This window comes from Centroberyx affinis, unplaced genomic scaffold (assembly GCF_046629955.1).
Source record: "Centroberyx affinis isolate AG114_WGS23_722 - 3 ecotype Tasmania unplaced genomic scaffold, CSIRO-AGI_Caff_v1 ptg003475l_1, whole genome shotgun sequence".
In the NCBI taxonomy this organism is placed as follows: domain Eukaryota; kingdom Metazoa; phylum Chordata; class Actinopteri; order Beryciformes; family Berycidae; genus Centroberyx; species Centroberyx affinis.
In genome coordinates this window covers 713,086-730,475 of record NW_027281435.1, presented here as the reverse complement: position 1 = coordinate 730,475, position 17,390 = coordinate 713,086, and the positions used below count along the sequence as shown (strand labels likewise).

Sequence of the window (17,390 nt, the reverse complement as noted above, 5' to 3'; positions counted from 1 at the left end):
GTGAGCAATGAAGAGGTCCTTAACCTTCTATCAGATGGAGGCACACAGTTGTGTTCTGCTTGAATAACTGCATTGAAAAGCCCTGAAGCACAGGAGATGGTTCTATAGACTGTGGAAGTGGCAGAGAGAGAGAGAAGAGAGAGAGAGAGAGAGAGAGAGAGAGAGAGAGAGAGAGAGTATGTGGGGGGAGGAGGGGGGCTGTATTGTATGACCTGCTGGAGTGTGACCCTCACATGATGTGCACATTCTCTGTTAAAGTCCCCATCAGTGCTTCACTGTGAATCTATGTTCCTTGTTGAATGGGGCCATCTGACAGGACGGCCCTCCTTTAATAATGTCACAACAGCACCAACAGCACAGCTCACACATTTATATAATGCACTCACGTTAATAGCCCTTGGTTCATTTTACAAAGTAACAGTCGTTTCGCTCACAGCTTTTTAAAGGATGTACAGTAGCAATCCTATCAATATCAGAGTACAAAATATTAGATATGAACAGTGTTGGGAATAACGCGTTACAAAGTAACACACTACTTTTGGTTGTTACCGTCGTACGCCGAAACTGGCCCAGGTGGGCGGAGTCAGCACTTATATTAAAACGGGCTATGCCACCGCGTGCCTAACAAGTGCAGCATTATATATTGATATGCAAATTATCATATGACATCATCTGGCGACTTCTAGCGACTTTCTGAGCAGCCAATAGCTACTTTCCTTGGAAAAGAGTTGGCAACACTGCTACCGGTCCGGTAACTTACCCACACAGCGTGCTAATGCTTGATTTGAAGGCCTGTCGAGGCTATAATAAATACGCCTATCAAAACATATCTATTGTGTTTTATTGTTCCACTACTTACTTTTCATCATAGTGATAATGGGTACAATGATAGATAAAATTGGACAGTTGTCTTGTCCCATAATGTGCCACAGCAACACTAAAATAATATAGCTATGTGTAATAAGAGAATTGAAGCAGACATTTAAAAGTAACGCAAAAGTTACTTTCCCTAGTAACTAATTACTTTTATTATGCAGTAATTGTAATTCAATTACCTTTTGAGAGAACTAACTAGTAACTGTAACTAATTACTAATTTTCAGTAACTTGCCCAACACTGGATATGAATGAGTTGTATGCAGGGCTTGTGGGTGTGTGGTCTCAAATGGCCAGATCTTGCATAGCCACAATATGTGTTAAAGGCCCTACGTATAGAATATTTACCTCAATATTTAATTCTTAAATAAATTTTTATAGCATACACATAATATATACACATAGTATGATGGCTGGCACTTGACCTAGCTTTTAGATGTTTTATGGAAATGATATGTTGTTTCCATTATTTTGGAAGGTGCTTGTGGGTGTCGTGCTATCAGTGGGTTTCATATAGATAGAAACAAACTCACCACTGAACCATAGTGTGGACACCACAATAGTCTTACTAATGAGTCAGAACCATTGTGTTTGAAGGAGGCTCCTCCATTTCTCTAAAGGTCTCAAGTGTCTTCCTCTGCACTTCGACCCACATATGCAGCAGAAACTCCTTGTGCATTCAATATGGCTACCTGTTCCACCATTATTGGCATTAGAGGACAGGCAGACTTCTCTCTTCCATGTAGACGATCACAGGCTGTGAGCCACACTTAGCGTGTTGGTAAACACGCGTATTACATCTCTGCTGTGCAGTAGAGCTTTCAAGCTGAGAAACTGTATAGGCCTTATCGACTGCTTTTGGTGTTATGAGCATACTGCTGGCAAAACAGAAGTCTTGAATCAAAGTGTTCATCCATTTTAAATCCAGTAAGGTGTAATTTAGCAGGCTAGGTAGCTAATATTGTAACAATTGAGAAATTGTAGGACCGGGTAAGAAAACCAAACCAGAAGTGTCTCTGTGTTCGTCAAACTCAGAGCTAATGAATTGCGACCCTCTGCTCCACAAGGTCCAGTTATCCCACTTTCTATAAGGTGATTTTCTCCACAGGTGTGGCTACATGACATTATAAATGCCCAAATATTGGTGTGAAAGTAAAGTTGTTTGACAGCCATTGTTTTACCACAATGTAGTAATCAGATAGGCCATTCTTCAGACACACAGCAGAACTAAGCAGATGTCTTATTTCTTATCATTTTTCAGCCATCTTTTTATTCCTGGTATTTATATTCCTCTATGATGTTAACTATAGGAGCTTTCCAGTGAATTACAGAGCCTCTACAAAAGTGTTGGTTAATTCATACCCACACTTCACAATGACTTTCTCCCAATTTTGCCTTCACAGTTTCACTGTTAAATCCGTGTGGATTGCCTTCCTTACTTTTCTTCCTTGTTCTGGCTTTATGAGGTGATGCTTGATACAGGCTGGCACTCTTGAACAAGTTTCAGCCAGATGCGTGACAATCTCACTAAAGATGGCACAAAGACAGAATAAATGTGTGTAAGCAAGACGGATCAGAGACACTGTAAACATTTTATTGAAGGTAATTAATGCATTAATCTGTTGACCTAAGCATGCATATGGGGTACTTTAAATCCGCATAAATGTTGCCAGCTATACTTGGTAATTTGGAAATATTTTGAGGAGGTGCAAATAAAGTGCCTGGGAGCCGCATGTGGCTTGCGAGCCGTGCAATGAGTACCAGGGCTTTACAAGCTGTGCCAACGTCTTGTGTGCCAAATGTGTGGCAGGAGGGTGGCATGAACAATGTGCCGGCGCTAGTCTGCCTGGCTGCCAGGCACTTTTCTTTATCCAATCAGACAGTTCGGCTTGAGCGAGACCCCTATTCTTGTCTCTTCCTATCTCCTCCCCTAGCTTTGTCACCCTCCCATGAAGCACACACACACACACATGCATGTGTACACATCCTTCCTCTGCACAGCAGCAAGCCTCCTCGGTACACCGGTATACTTACCTAGAGACGGTAACTGGGGAATGAACGGCACAGAGGCGAGTGACATTGAGATTGTTGGCCCAATCTTCCCCCTCTGTGTTTCTGTTCGCTCCCGCTCTGTCCTTTTTATTATTCTCCCCAGAAGAAACCACAGGCCAAATGAGCCTGCATCACTCTGTTTTTTAAGCATTTCTTCAGAGTTATGACAAGCAGAGTGTGTCTAGAAATCTGTTTTTCAGAGATGTGTGAAAAAAATATGCTGTCTGTGTGTGGCTTTATTGGACATGATGAGAGATGATATGATGGTGGATGCTGCTGCTTCTGTGGCTGTGAGATGAGGAAGGATCCCATTTGTCTCACGCTCCCCTGGTGCAGTGTCTCTATCTGTCGCTCTGCCCAAGACTGGACATTGGTGTTCATCAAAATAAACACTCTTTATTGTTCACACAACGCTCCATTTTTCACTGCTTCTTATTATTGTTAATTCTCTTGCCTGATTCCTCTTTACATTTACATTTTTAGCATTTAGCTGCCACCTCTATCCAGAGCAACTAACAGTGAGTGCAGCAGATGAATATGTTTAAATTCCTTGATCAACAAAATTACAAGCTACCAGTAGTAAGTGGTGCAAGGGTCATAGCATCCTGACAATAATCCTGTGACCAACGAATGATCATGTAAGAGAGACGTGCTTGGATAGAAAATAAGAGTTAAGAAGAGAAATAGAAGAGATTTTTTAGAGTAATCAGAGTGAGTAGTGAGGGGATATGATTCAGATTCACAAGGCAACGTGAGGTACTTCTTGAAAAGACTCAGGCTAACGTCACTACTTCTCTTATGTCTTCCAGGTCGATGACGCCATGCTTATGTTTGATAAGACTACTAACAGACATAGAGGTAAGTGCACAGCTTCTACTCTCTCTTCCCATTTTTTTTGCTATCTTTGCCTTTCTGAAAAGGTGAGAAAATAGTCATTTTATGTCCTTTCCCCATGAGATAACACCGAACAGTTCCATTTCACATGATATTAGGTGTACCATCTGTTCAACAATGGGAGCGTGTCAAAGTAATCAATAAGCTGATACGGTATTTAGAATGTTTGAGCGTTTGACGGCGTGTGTGTGTGTGTGTGTGCGCGCGCCTGCCTCTGCGATGATGCTGGTGTGAGTGTTTCAGAAAGGTGCTTAAAGGGTGTAAAGATTGCGAGATGGTGGGTGCTGTGCAGTCAGATAACAGCATCAGATAAAGCCCAGGAGAAGCACCGACTTTATCGCTCTCTCTCATCGGCTCCTTATCTTAGATTAGGGGACGGTTCTCTCTAAAGCAGAGGACTTTCCAAAGACAGGTTGCCTCCCTGCACTGCAGTGCGCCCATGTCATGTGTTTCAACCAGACGCCACGCCAACGGGCCTGACATGCCACCAATAAGCACACAGTACATTCGGGTAGCATGTTGGCTACGAGTCCTTTCATACAGTAGGTGCTGCAGAGGAGCTGTTAAGAGACGTGATGTCCCTGGCGCTTATTGTTAGCATGTCACCTCCGTCTTACTGTGTGTGGTTGCGTGTGTGTTTGTGTGTGTGTGTGTGTGTGTGTGTGTGGCCGACAGGTACTGACAGGTATTTCCACAAGAAAAAGGAGCAGACACTTCTCTGTTTGTCACAGCAGGCAGCTCACTTGCAGGCAGAGCTGACATTACACCATCTCACAGAGTTGGGCTGAGCGCTGTTTTGCCATATAGATGTAAATATTTGTTTGTATTGAGCAGCTCCTCCTCCGTAGCTGTATAAATGTGTAAGACAATTATCTTGGATAGATGGCTGTAACGTTTTTTTGTTCATGGCGGTGTCTGTGCATTTCTCTCTCTCTGTCTCTACTGTATATCTGTATCTATCTCTGTCTGTGTGTGTGTGTGTGCGTCTGTGTGTGTGTACTGTATGTGTGAGTACGCTGTGTGGAAGAGCTCTTTGAGTCTGGTAAACAGTTTCTCAGTGTGGAACATGTGAACTATAGTGGAAGTGATCTATGGCTTTGAGGGGATTTTGATCTGTAGTGACAGAACCCAGTGTGAGGTCTGCTTTGAGACGGAGGCTTTTTTTTCTCTCTCTCCTCTCTTATTCCTCTCTCTTCTCTCTCCCCTCTGCTGCACTGCCAGTCCTCTGTGAATGGGGATGGGCGCCACGCTCGGTTAGTGTGTTAGGTGTTTGCCTTTGGGCGGCAAAATGCCCTTCAAATGAAGACAATGATGGAGAAACAGCCTCCCTGGCAATTTTTCTGATGACAGGGGACGTATTTATATTGAGTGTGACACAGTAGCAGGAGGCAGGTGCAAGTCTTTCTGCAGTGGCTGTTTCTGTCTAACTAGCGTTTTGCTATTTTGTTCCTTTGTCTGATGGTTTTTCTGCTGTTTCCATTGTGAATTCGAAACAGTAAATATTTGCTGATCTTAGAAACATAACAGGTGCTGTAGATGGACTTCATAGGATATTACAGACTCATAAAGGGGAAAGAAAATTTGAATAATGGATCAGAGTTAACTGATCCACTGTATGATTGCATGATATTAATGTCTCAGCTCCCCCATGGGCACATAGGAGAGGACATTGAATATGTTTTCAGTGGAGGCATCGGCTCTGCCCATTTTATGTCATTTAGAGAAGATTTCTTAGCCCAGTGATGGGGAACTGGTAGCCCACAGGCCAAATCAGCTCCCCACCCATGTTCATTTATATCCCATAGACTGATTTATAAAATGGTACGGTGATTTTGCTGCAATGCATGAATGCATGGAAGCATACATTTTCTTTGACAACCCAAGTATCTCCTAAATCATCTCCTAAAACCAGGGTACCCATTGCACGACTGCATAAGACTCCATAGCCCCTTATTTGCAGCTCCCCAAAATAATAGTTCTCCTGTTGTGGAAGTGACAGCCACATGGATTTTCTGCAGTACATATCTATATCAATAGCTGATGCTTTACAAAGTGTCACGGGAATGTGCATTATTTCCCTTATCTAATAGATAGTCGGTCTCCATCATCTCATCCATCCAACTTGCACACATCTATTCTTTGACAAAAAATCTGCCGTGTCTAGCGTACCTGCAACACTGACATGCAGTGCATTACAAAATATGACTTCTAGATTACAGATCAGTTGCATGACTATCAAATTTGAAATCTGATCTGGTCCAAATCCTGAATCACAAAGTAGCCTTCAATTCACCAAAGTCCTTTCTTGTTCTTTTAAATGGAGACTTAGGTATAGCTGCTATCTGCTCCAGCAAAATAGGTAGGAGAGAGGATGCAAATCAATCAATAAACATTTACTTGACATTTGAGGAGAGAAAAAAATCTAGTTGTGGCAAATAACTGAAAATGATGGGCAACTTTGGTACAAGCAGCATTTTAGATATAAAGCAGGTAGACTATTTAAATATACTAGGGAGATGTGGGCACTAAGGTTGAGTTCCTCAATGAGAAAGAATTGAATATTAACTGTAAAAATGACAGCAGTTGAAGGTGATCTCTGGTTATCTCTGCTGTGTCTCACTCTATGACTTCAAATTGTTGCAGAGCCTCACTTGAATCTTATCTCAGCACTTTAAACGGGCTGATGTGTTTACTCATTCAGCTTTTTAAAACGAGGGGGTGTGTTGTAATGAACACTTTAAGTATTTTATTGGAACAGTTTACCATTTGTGTATGAGATTATTGAAATTTCCCATGATCGACACATGGTTGTAAGTGTGTTTTCTTTGGAGCTGGGGAGGATTAGATAGAGGACGAATGTTACAGTCCACTAGTAGCAGCATTGTCCTTCAGACAGCCCATGTGAGGTAACTGCTGGCAAAACGACAGCCAGAGGAGACATTCTCTACCCTTCTCCTTTTCCCAGTGCTTTTTTTACTCTTTCACTCTCTATCTTCCTCATTCATTCACTCTCATTCTTCCTTCCTTTCTTTTTACACACACTATTTCTGCCCTGCACAATCTCCCCACCCTGCCTCTCTTCTCCATCTCTCTCTCTCTCTCTCTCTCTCTCTCTCTCTCTCTCTCTCTCTCTCTCTCTCTCTGTCTCTCTCTCTCTCTCTCTCTATCTCTCCTGCTAGAGGACACTCGCTGTAAGCAAAGCTCCTCACAAAGGCACACACTGCACACCATCTCCTTGGCATTTAAAGGAGTAGAATAAGGCCAATTGTGTTGGAAATTGAACTCTCTAAAGCCTTCCTTCCCACTGCTGCAGTTCATTGTGGGTGAGTTCAGTGTCTTTGGTGAGCAGCTTGGGCTGTCCAGAGGTTGATGCCAGAGGGCGCCTATTGTCCACTGCAGCACCCCCCACACACACACACACACCCTCCCCACCCACACCACCACCAAAACCCCCTTCTCCCTTCAACCTTTCCTTTTTCTACTGACACCCACTTCTGTGATGGCAAAATAACCAGGATTGGAAACGAATGCAAATGTGAACAGACACTCAGTCACATTCCTATGCAGCTTTTATAATTAGAAGATATGTTTTTTTACAGGAGTGATTTTTCATTCCTGGACATGTGTGGTTTATCAGTAGTGCAGGAGGCCCAGACCTCCTGTGTTTGGAGCACATGCTACAAGTTTGCTGCGCTGTAGGCTATGCTCTGGGCCAAAGCCATGGGCACTACTACCACGACTAAGACAAGCTCTCAGTCATGGACTATGCATACCAGTTTTCATTCCCAATACTCCCAACACGACTCCCCATGCCACCTCTAGATGACAGGAGGAGCTATAGGAGTGGGGAATAAAATCTTTTGGAAGAGCCCCGAGTAAAAATCATTCTGTCATTCTTTGCCTACTCCCATCCCGCAGGCTGACATATGATCTATGATCTAAAATGTGATTTTACTGTCAAACACAATTGCCAGTGCCAAGGAGAGTGTTGCTGAGGTGAGACAAATGGCATCTCTTAGAGGAGGGGATGGAGACAGTGACGAATAGTGATGAGAGTGGCTGAGTGGCAACTACTGCTATCCGCCTAAGCATTGGGGTTTAATTTGTGAGTAAAAGGTAGATGATAGAACAATCCTTTGTCTTTCTGCCCATAGACATCCTTCATTAAGTGCTACTCTGCCAGACTGTAATTAGCCCTCCTCCTCCACCATATTATCACTCTCTTCATCATCACATCTCTCTGTAGCATAATACCCCATACATAATCCACGCGGGACTTTGTCAAGAAGGAATATATAGTATAGTAAGCTTCCTCTGATTTGATTATTCACAAGCACCTTCCCACCATCGCAACTAATCCACATGAATAAAGAAAAAAAAGATAAGTATATACAATGCAAATTAGGACATTACAATCCATTGCTAAATTACACTCTTAAAATCATAAGTAGCTGATTAATTGGGTCAAAACTGTGCACGCCACAGTGATGGTTTGATTCATGCACTGCAAAATCAGTACTGCTAAGAACCCATGTCAATCCAGAACAGTTTTAAACAGGTTTTAGTTAATACAAGAATATTGCAGGTGACACCTATATCTGCTTTGACTGATAGGAAACACACATTTTCTATCAGCCTTTTTTTTAATAACACCATTAAATAAGATGATGAAATCCTGGGGAAACTTTCTTTCATATTCTTTTACAATAGTTTGTAACCAGACAGCGCCCAATTGTCTAGCTTTACAATGACTGTGTGACTGATTATAGGCCAAATTCATGCTTTTTTTGAATGATGCAAGTATTAGTAATGTGCAACAGCATCGGGGACTAGGATAAAGCATGGAGGCTGAATTAGTTTAGTTGTAAGGCTGCTTTGTACTGGGGAGCCACTGAGCGAGGCACAGATTAGAACCCATGTTCCTGGAGAAGCAGGGGATTCTTGGTTTTGTGTAAGCATGGGGCCAAGGCTGTGTGAATTTGTGTGCAGCTCTTTTTTCTATGGACTGAAAGGGCTGGTTTTCTTCCTGGCAGAGGAACAGAAGACTGCATTGTGTGTGTCTGTAATCTCTTTACCTGGATTGGCAGCAAAGCGACCAAGTGCAGCTCCCAGCGCGGAATTGGCACTGAGGAGTCAATGTCACACTGAGCGAGCTGCCTTCCAAACAAGCAAAAACTGGTTGAGTCTGTGTGTGTGTGTGTGTGTGTGTGTGTGTGTGTATGATTATATTTGTGTGTCTCAGCATTGCATAGGTGGATTGCACAGTCCCAGCATGAGCAATGCGGACAGTATGCCACATATCCACATGCTTGAATATTGTCAGTCCTTAATCGCTATGACTTTGTGCCCATATTGTATATTTATTTTGTTTGTGTGTGTGTGTGTGTGTGTGTGTGTGTGTGTATGTTTTCCCACAATCTCACAATTGTGTATTATCGGGCAAAACACTTTTGCCCTATAATACACAAGCTCATACGGACAAAGGCTAGAGTGATATTAGGTGTCATTATACACCAACCATCTGACAGAACTTCGCCTCTCTCGCCTCACTGGGTGAGGAGAAAAAAATAATTGGCCTCATTATCCTTCATCTCTTTGGTATATTACATTCATTATTTTATACAAAGACTGGCTGTATGAGGCCTGTAACCTGGGAAGCTGAGCTGCGCCGCCACAGGTTAACTGTTGCTCCCTGAAAAGCCCCGGTGTCTGACGTCACCACAATGCCTCATCAGCCACCGGTGCTGGGGATTGAACATGGCCGACTGAGCAGAGGATGTCTGTCTGCAAAGTGATTGCTGGCTCATTGAGTGAGTAGGAGAGGAGGGAAAAGAGGGAGTGGAGAAAGGGAGTGAGCACGGTGAGAGAAAGAAGTGGGAAGGGAAAGCAGATGAAGGAGAGAAGAGAGAGACAGAGAAGAAGGAAAGCAGAAAAAGTAGAATGAACGCATGATGAGGCAGAGGGAGAAAAAGGGAGAGAAATAAAGAAAGAGGGAGAGTGCCTCAGTGGGAAGTCTCTCCCTGCTGGCTCCTCTGGCTGGAAGCTGCTGCCGATGGCTTCAAAAGAGCGCCAGGCAGTCTAGGCCTCCGCTTCTAGCAATTAGAGATCACTCCAGCGGATGCCTCCTGGCCAGCCTGCAAATCCCTCAAAAATACCCTCTGATTACTACTGTAGGACACATGCTGTTTACCAAATGGATCTAGCACTGCTGAGAATGAGGTTTGATAATGCCTTCTTTTGTTCAGGGAAGAGAGGTATTTTGGAGCAGGGTCATTTGAGTTTTAAAGATGGCGTGACTTCAGAGATGAATTTCCATTAAGAGAAGAAAACTTAACCAATCCTTTCATTCCTCATCCAAATGCTTCTATAAGCAAAGTGTTGGCGCTATTGTTGGTTGTACAAGAGAATAAAAGCTTATCCTTATTTGGACTCGGCTTAACTACAGTATCTTCTCCAAAGCACATTTTCTAGGCTAGCTCCTCTTTGATGGCACATATCCTCCAGTACCAAGCCTGTTTTAAGCAAGCGCCTCCCTGTCGGTTCAGCAGTAGAAGTAGTGTTTACAGAGTGCAGCTCCTCTGTGCTGTCTGCGACTACTGTATAGCATCAGTGAGACAGTAAAACAGGCCTCCACTGTGCCTGACATAGCTGACTGACACAGCGTTCACAGCAAATGGAATCAGATGTTCCTGCACATTTCCTCGCGACGCTTTAGCCTTCCAACATTAGCCGGCAAATTCCTGCTTGTATTCTCTCCTCTTGACAGTCCTGATATTAGCGATTAGTGTGAATGTCATTTAAATGGCAGAGCTAATCATACGCACTGCACCTACCTCCACCTGAGGGCCTCTCTCCTTGGCCTAATCACGATGACAAAGGAAATGATGAGTTTAGTCACTCTTAATAACTCCTCCAGCTCATCAGCTCCTAGGCGAGGGAGTGGGCTTTGTGGCCAGCCTGTGCCTCAGTAGGGAGGCACAGGATGTACCAGGGAGCCTGTCCTCCTGCCCTACTTCCTCCACCTCAGGGTGTTTGCTGTGCCCCAACAGGCTCTCTCTTTTCAACACCTTGAACTCTAACACCACCAGCATTAGCTCTGTATATTCCTGGTAGTATTTTCATGTGACGTACTTGACAGGTTAGTGATTCAACGGTAGAGAGGTCTCCTTTCCTTGTCACCTGGCTGTTTTCTCCTGGCCATTGCAGACATCTGTCCCTACGAGCGGTGCCGCTGCAGTCGTGTGTGGTTTTCAGGCTTTGGTGTGCCTGATAGACTGGATGGGTTTGGTTTTGAATTAGAATCTGCAGTGCTGGCCCTGCATGACCACTGCAAGGGGAAGGAGGATGGAGGCAGGAGATTGTGGAAGAAAGCCTGGGGTTTTAATCTCTTCCCCATGTTTATCTCACCACCAGGAGACAAACCGTGTGCCATTAAAACATCAGCTACTCCCACTGGCTGGCTGCATGGCCTCACCTCTGTAGAGGTTTGAAGGACAAAATGAAAAAAAAAAACGTACAGAAAGCTGGCATTTGTGTATGATAGGCTTGGTCTGATTTTATGCCAACATGGTAAACACATATTGTATGGAATTTCCCTTGGATGTACAGTATACAGTATGTGAATGGAAAGAAAGACTATCTGTGTTGTGCACACAGCGGGCCCACACTACAATTTCTCGATATCTCGTCTCTCTATTAAAAGCAGAGATGAATTTATTTGAACGAAAATAAGCAAACAGCTTTGGCCTCAGCTGCCATGGGGAATCAGTCTCTTCAGGAAATGAAAATGCCAGCTTGGAATTGTCATCATATTGAGAGTTAGCCGACCTTTGACCTTGTAATACCCCCACAGCTTCTCTATTTGTGACCTGCTGGAGGCTCTTAGAAAGTGAAACCACCGGGGAGGATCTACTGCTCACATCATCATTCTCAGAACACCTAATAGTGGATTTACCGAGGTTAAACCTCCTGTGAGATTGGGGCCACCGTGGCCTGGAATACTGAGTTTACATCCACACATACAAATACACACGCACCACACAAACACACGAGCACACATGAAAAAACAAAATATTTAGAAATTATACACTTCATACATAGGCTTAATCTGGATCAAATTTAACTAACACAAAGCATCAAAGTCTTTAAAGACATTTCAAAAGGACCTAGGAAGATGTTCATATAACTGCAGGAATGTTCTTATTGTAACGTCCATGAGACTGTAAAAAAAACAAAAACAGAAAGACAGAGAGAGGAAGTGGTTGCTTCCCTCTGCATCGTTCCCTGTATTTACAGTATGGTTTGTGCCTACCAAGGCCTCTTACAGCTGAGCGCAGCACATGAGGGAATTGGTTAAGTGTCCACTGTGCAGTGTTAGTAAAATGTGTCGCTCCCTTGTCTTCCTAACGTGTTTTTCAAGCCTGCTGATCACACGGGTCTCTTTTTGATATAGCCATCTTCCCCAGACATGCAGTGCAGAAACATTTTCCCCCACCCACAGTTTTCAAAAATACAGTCCTCATTTTAAACTAAATAAAAAATGATGACCAGAAGGTTATTTCAGAGGTTTCAAAGTGTGTATGTTACAATTACTTTAGGAAATTACCCATTAGATTAGATTTAGTAACCAGAGACACATTGTTACTTTTATAGTTTGCTTGCTTTCAAGTATAGTACTGACAGTTTATAGTTAACTGAACTACATAAATATTCTTAAATTAAATTAAAAAATTTTAACAGCTTGCTGTTACTCAATTAACAGTTTTTTAAGCTTGCAATATGTTACTCAGATTATCTTGGGGGCTTCAAATCAATTGTTCTATTACCATCTTTGTTGTTAACAAATGTGATATACTTCCGTATTTCTCAGTGGTATATAAGGATGAAAGGTGGTGTCTGATTGAGAATAGATATGCTTAAGTGGTGTGGGTGGTTTACTTGGATTAAATTGATTGCAACTGAGTCGACTGGGGTTTCAAAGAAAAAATAGACCACCACTCTCCTGCCACTATATATGAAAATACAGAGGGGGCGGTTTTGCTGCACATTCTGTTGTCTGATTTTACAATGAAAGCAACCTGCTTCTCTTCCATGCATTTTCTCAGGGGAAGTGCTGTTAATACCAGGTTCAGTGTGAGCTATCAAGTTCCTGCACAATAGTAGAACAGAAAACTTCCTTTCAGGTTCCTGCACAACTCCTTGGAAGTTAGGATCTGTCAAGAGCAGATTGTCACAACAACAATGCTTCCTCTGCCCTTGTTGTGAGCATAATGGTCGGAAGTCACCAACCCACAAGGCTTTTTCACAGTTTAAGGTCATCACAATCAGTTGCTGAGCCACAGCAATCACTTCTCACTGAAAGATTGCAAGGTGAATTAGATTACATCACCTCCAGTCGAATCCTCTAATCTTAGATTAAAGGAAAAAGAACTATCACTCTTTTCTATCTTTCTTTTTCTTTTTTTTTCTTACTCTTGGCACTTTGAGAGTTGAACTGAATCATTTTCTGAGTGGTTCAACTGTTTACAACATGTCAGTCATCCCTAATTTCAAAACAAATCTCCCACTTCCAGTCTACGTTGGCAGGCTGTCGTGACCTTTGATGTTTATTTGAGCAACTTTGCAATTCTGTTCCTACTTCCAACTGATTGGTCACCCACAGTCCTGCTAGTTCACCAGTTAGCCAGTTGTAGGAGGTCTGGTTCATGTGAAGTGGAAGAGCTTTTCATACAGAAGCAGCCAAACAATCATAGCACTGCAGGGTAGATCCTGGCAGAGATCGGCAAGTTGCCAGACTGGATAGACCGGCTTTTGTGGTGTTTCTTGAGGCACGTTGCCGCATAATGCAGCAAAATGAGCAAATTTGGCTGCAGTCATGAACAATAAAGCATTGGTAATCAGCCATTCAGAAGGGCGCATGGTGTCTGTCCCCATGCCCACCACCAGCCTCCATGCAGCTTAAAGGAATAGTTCACCCAAAAATGAAAATTCAGTCATTATCTACTCACCCCCATGCCGATGGAAAGTCGAGTGAAGTTTCTTAGTCCACAAAACAGTCCTGGAGCTTCACAGCAAAACAGCGTTGCAGCATTCTCCTAAACAACCGAAGTTGCTGGGGACTTAAAACGTAAAAAAACAACAGAAAAAAAATAAAATGGCTCCATACAGCTCGTCTGGCGTAATCCAAGTCTCCGGAAGCCCCGAGATCCCAAGTTGACTTGAAAAGATGTCATTTACACCCTTTCCAAAGGTCCAGGACTGTTTTGTGGACTAAGAAACTTCACCCGACTTTCCATCAGCATGGGGGTGAGTAGATAATGACTGAATTTTCATTTTTGGGTGAACTATTCCTTTAATACATCTTTGTAACTAACTTTGCCCGAGACTGACCGCACGCACACACACACACACACACGCACACACACACACACACACACACAGAGCTCCATGTCGTAATAGGACTATTTTTCTAGGCGGACAGAAAAGAATAATTTTAATATGGAGAGTTCCTTTATGTCCTAAGCAGCAAGAGATGTTTTTACACTCTACTGACCCCCATCACACAGCTGCTGTGATGAACTGTGATGTTGATGGTCAGTCCTGAGTGCTTTGTGTGTGTGTGTGTGTGTGTGTGTGTGTGTGTGTGTGTGTGTGTGTGTGTGTACGTGAGTGTGAGTGTGAGTGTGAGTGTGAGTGTGAGTGTGTCTCTACATTCTGTAATAAGGGTTGCCTAGCCAAGCGTAAGTGTCAGGGTGGAGATGCCTGGCTCATTAGGCACCATGGCAGGATAATGTATGAACAGAGCTTTCTAATGTTCGCACAGGTAGAGAGAGAGAGAGAGAGAGAGAGAGAGAGAGGCCAGCCATTGTTTTTTCTCTTCTCTCTTTTCCATCCTCTCCCCACCTCTTCCTCCTCCTCTTTCCCCTCTGCTAGTTTCTTCTCTCTGCGTGCCTGGGGATATTTAGGCTCCCTGGTCACATTATGCCCTGCTTTTTGATGCAGAGCCCCCACTCTAGCGGTTTTATACCATTTATTTAGAAATTAATTTATTTATTGGTTTATTAAATTTAATTCATTGCGCCTTCCATGATGCTTGTTTTGCGGCTCTGTAGCTCGACTGACAGGTTGCCAGTCATGGTAAGATTCCATCTCCCATCGGCGTCATGCGGCAGCACGTTGCTAATTGAGTTGAATGCGTAGCTCGTCTCTCCTCAGTGAATCCATCTGTCGCCGTCTTGTCATCAGTTTGTTCCCACTTGACAGGTTCCAAGTGTGTCTTTGTGTGTTTAACTGTGTGTGCTTGTGTGTAGGTATGCTATGTGTGTGTTTATATTTATGCAAGGAAGTTTGCGTGCATGTGTGTGTTTGTGTGTGTGTGTGTGTGTGTGTGTGTGTGTGTGTGTGTGTGTGTGTGTGTGTAAGATGCCATAAAAAATGGGTGGCTGCCTGAGGGCTCATTCTCTGTGGGATTCCCAGTGCTGCTCTGCCCTGCCTGCGTCTTTTTAACCAATTTGCCTTGCCCCACTGTAGAGTCCCACAGAGAACGAGCCCCCAGCCAGCCACCCTTTTCACGTGGCGTCGTCCACCACACGCACATTTGCACACTCACACACAGCAGGCATGCATTTGTCTGTTTGCCGTGTGCGAGTGTGCGTGCCAGCATGCGTTTGTCTCTTTGAAAGCAAACAGACAAACACAATACATCTCTGTGGATACGCACGGGCGCGATACATCATGATTGGCAATAAATCTGAATTTGTGAAATTACAGGGGTCAGGGATGACATCTGACATTATTAGATTTATTTATTTATTTATTTATTCATTTATTTATTTATTTTTGGCTAAAGCAGCTTCCCCTTGGCCAAACCTCACGGCTGTAGCAGAGCTTCGACATGGAAGCCCATCGGTAGTTCATGAGGTTACAAAGGAATGCAAGTGGGATGACGGTGTGATTAATAAGCCCAGTGCTCACTTCCTTTTGTTCTGGTTTTGCCTCCATGAAATTGGCAGTGTAATTGGAGAGGGATGGAGAGTTAGTCAGAGGTTAGTATGTGTTTGTATGTATGTAGGTGTGTGTGTGTGTGTGTGTGTGTGTGTGTGTGTGTGTGTGTGTGTGTGTGTATGCATGAACCATGCATATGTATGTAAATGCATGTTGGGTTTTTTTTGTCCTGATCTATATTAGCTTCCTACTAAAAGAGCCCCAACATAAAACAGTGCGCCTGCAGACTCTACTGTGATATGTTCCCTCCATCAGTAGATAGATGACGGCTACAGTGTATTTTACTGCCGTACCTTCATCACTGTCTGGGTGTTTCGTCTCTGCTCCCGGCCCTTTTCTCCTCCCCGCTCTGTTCTCTGAAAGTTGTGCGTGTGAAAAAGATAGAAAGAGAGACAGAAAGAGAATGTGTGTGTGTGTGTGTGTGTGTGTGCATGCGTGCGTGATGGCACTTCACACAGCAGCGTGTGTCCTGGCTTTGATACAGTATGTGTGTGCTGTAAGACTGGGGCGAGTAAAGACTGTGTGCTGTTTGAAAGAGAGGAGGTTCACCGTGCTCCTCTTGTCAGCGAGCTTTGGGAGGGGATTCTGTCTAGAGGAGAGTCTTACATATATTGTAGGCCCTGTGTGTTTCTCACTACCTCCAGGGGCAGCTTTAGTGTCTGTTTGTGTGTGTGTGTGTGTCCCTGTGTTTGTGTACTTGGAGCATGTGGGAACCAACTCCTTACCCACTATAAATGAGCAGCTGCCTTATCATCAATCCCGCCTTTCACGCTTATGTGAACTTTAGAACAGATACTCGCATACACACAAAAGCATGCACACGTGTGTGCACACACACACACACACCCCTCCTTCCAAACTGCTACAGTGGGAGTGCAGTTGCAACAAAGGCAGCCGTCTCTCATCTCACTTTATCTTCTTCATCTTTCCCTCGCTTACTCTTTCTGCCTCTTTCACTTCACACTATCTCTTTTTTTTTCTTTTGCTCATTCTTTCCTGGCTTCTCCCTTTTCTCTCTCTCTCTTCTCTCTCTTTGTTTTCTACCAGATCTCTTTCTCACCTTCTCGCCTCTCTACCTGCCTGCCAGGGAGAATCTCCCTCTAGCAGAAGTGAGGTTTTTGCTTCATGTTTGTCTCCATGTCTTAAGAGTTCACTTTTTTTGAAATGCCGCCTCAAAGGATTCCAATCACAGGTTCTTCTCTGCCCACCGACCTGCACAGCTCAGCCCCCCCATCCATCAGCCAGCAGCAGCCAGCCTCACCGAGTCCTGCCTCTGTCTCATTTCTCATAAATTAGTCTTACCTCTCACACACTTTCTCTTTTGTCTCCTGCTCTTACTCATACCATTCTCCCCATACGCGCTCCCGCCTTCCATCTCTCTCTGGCCCTCACATTTAATTTTTCTCCCTACAAATGCCGCACAGCAGTCCCTTAAGAAATGTCATTTCTGTCTTCTGCTTTTGTTCTGTAATTTCTCCGTGTCCCTCCCTTTCTCTTGGGAATTCATTTATCATTCTCTGTTCTTCTGTCCCCAGCTCTCTGATCTCTCTGTCTCAGTCTTTCCCT

At 43.7% G+C, this 17,390-nt stretch overlaps 1 protein-coding gene across 3 annotated transcripts in view; it reads left to right on the top strand.

Annotated features, from left to right (window-relative positions):
• Window positions 1-17,390, top strand: part of msi2b (musashi RNA-binding protein 2b) — a 237,082-nt gene that overhangs the window by 133,053 nt on the left and 86,639 nt on the right. For all 3 annotated transcript variants that reach the window (XM_071539599.1, XM_071539601.1, XM_071539600.1), the window contains exon 7: window positions 3,737-3,785. In XM_071539599.1, coding sequence (XP_071395700.1) covers window positions 3,737-3,785 — 49 coding nt within the window. The remainder of the gene's footprint in view (window positions 1-3,736; window positions 3,786-17,390) is intronic.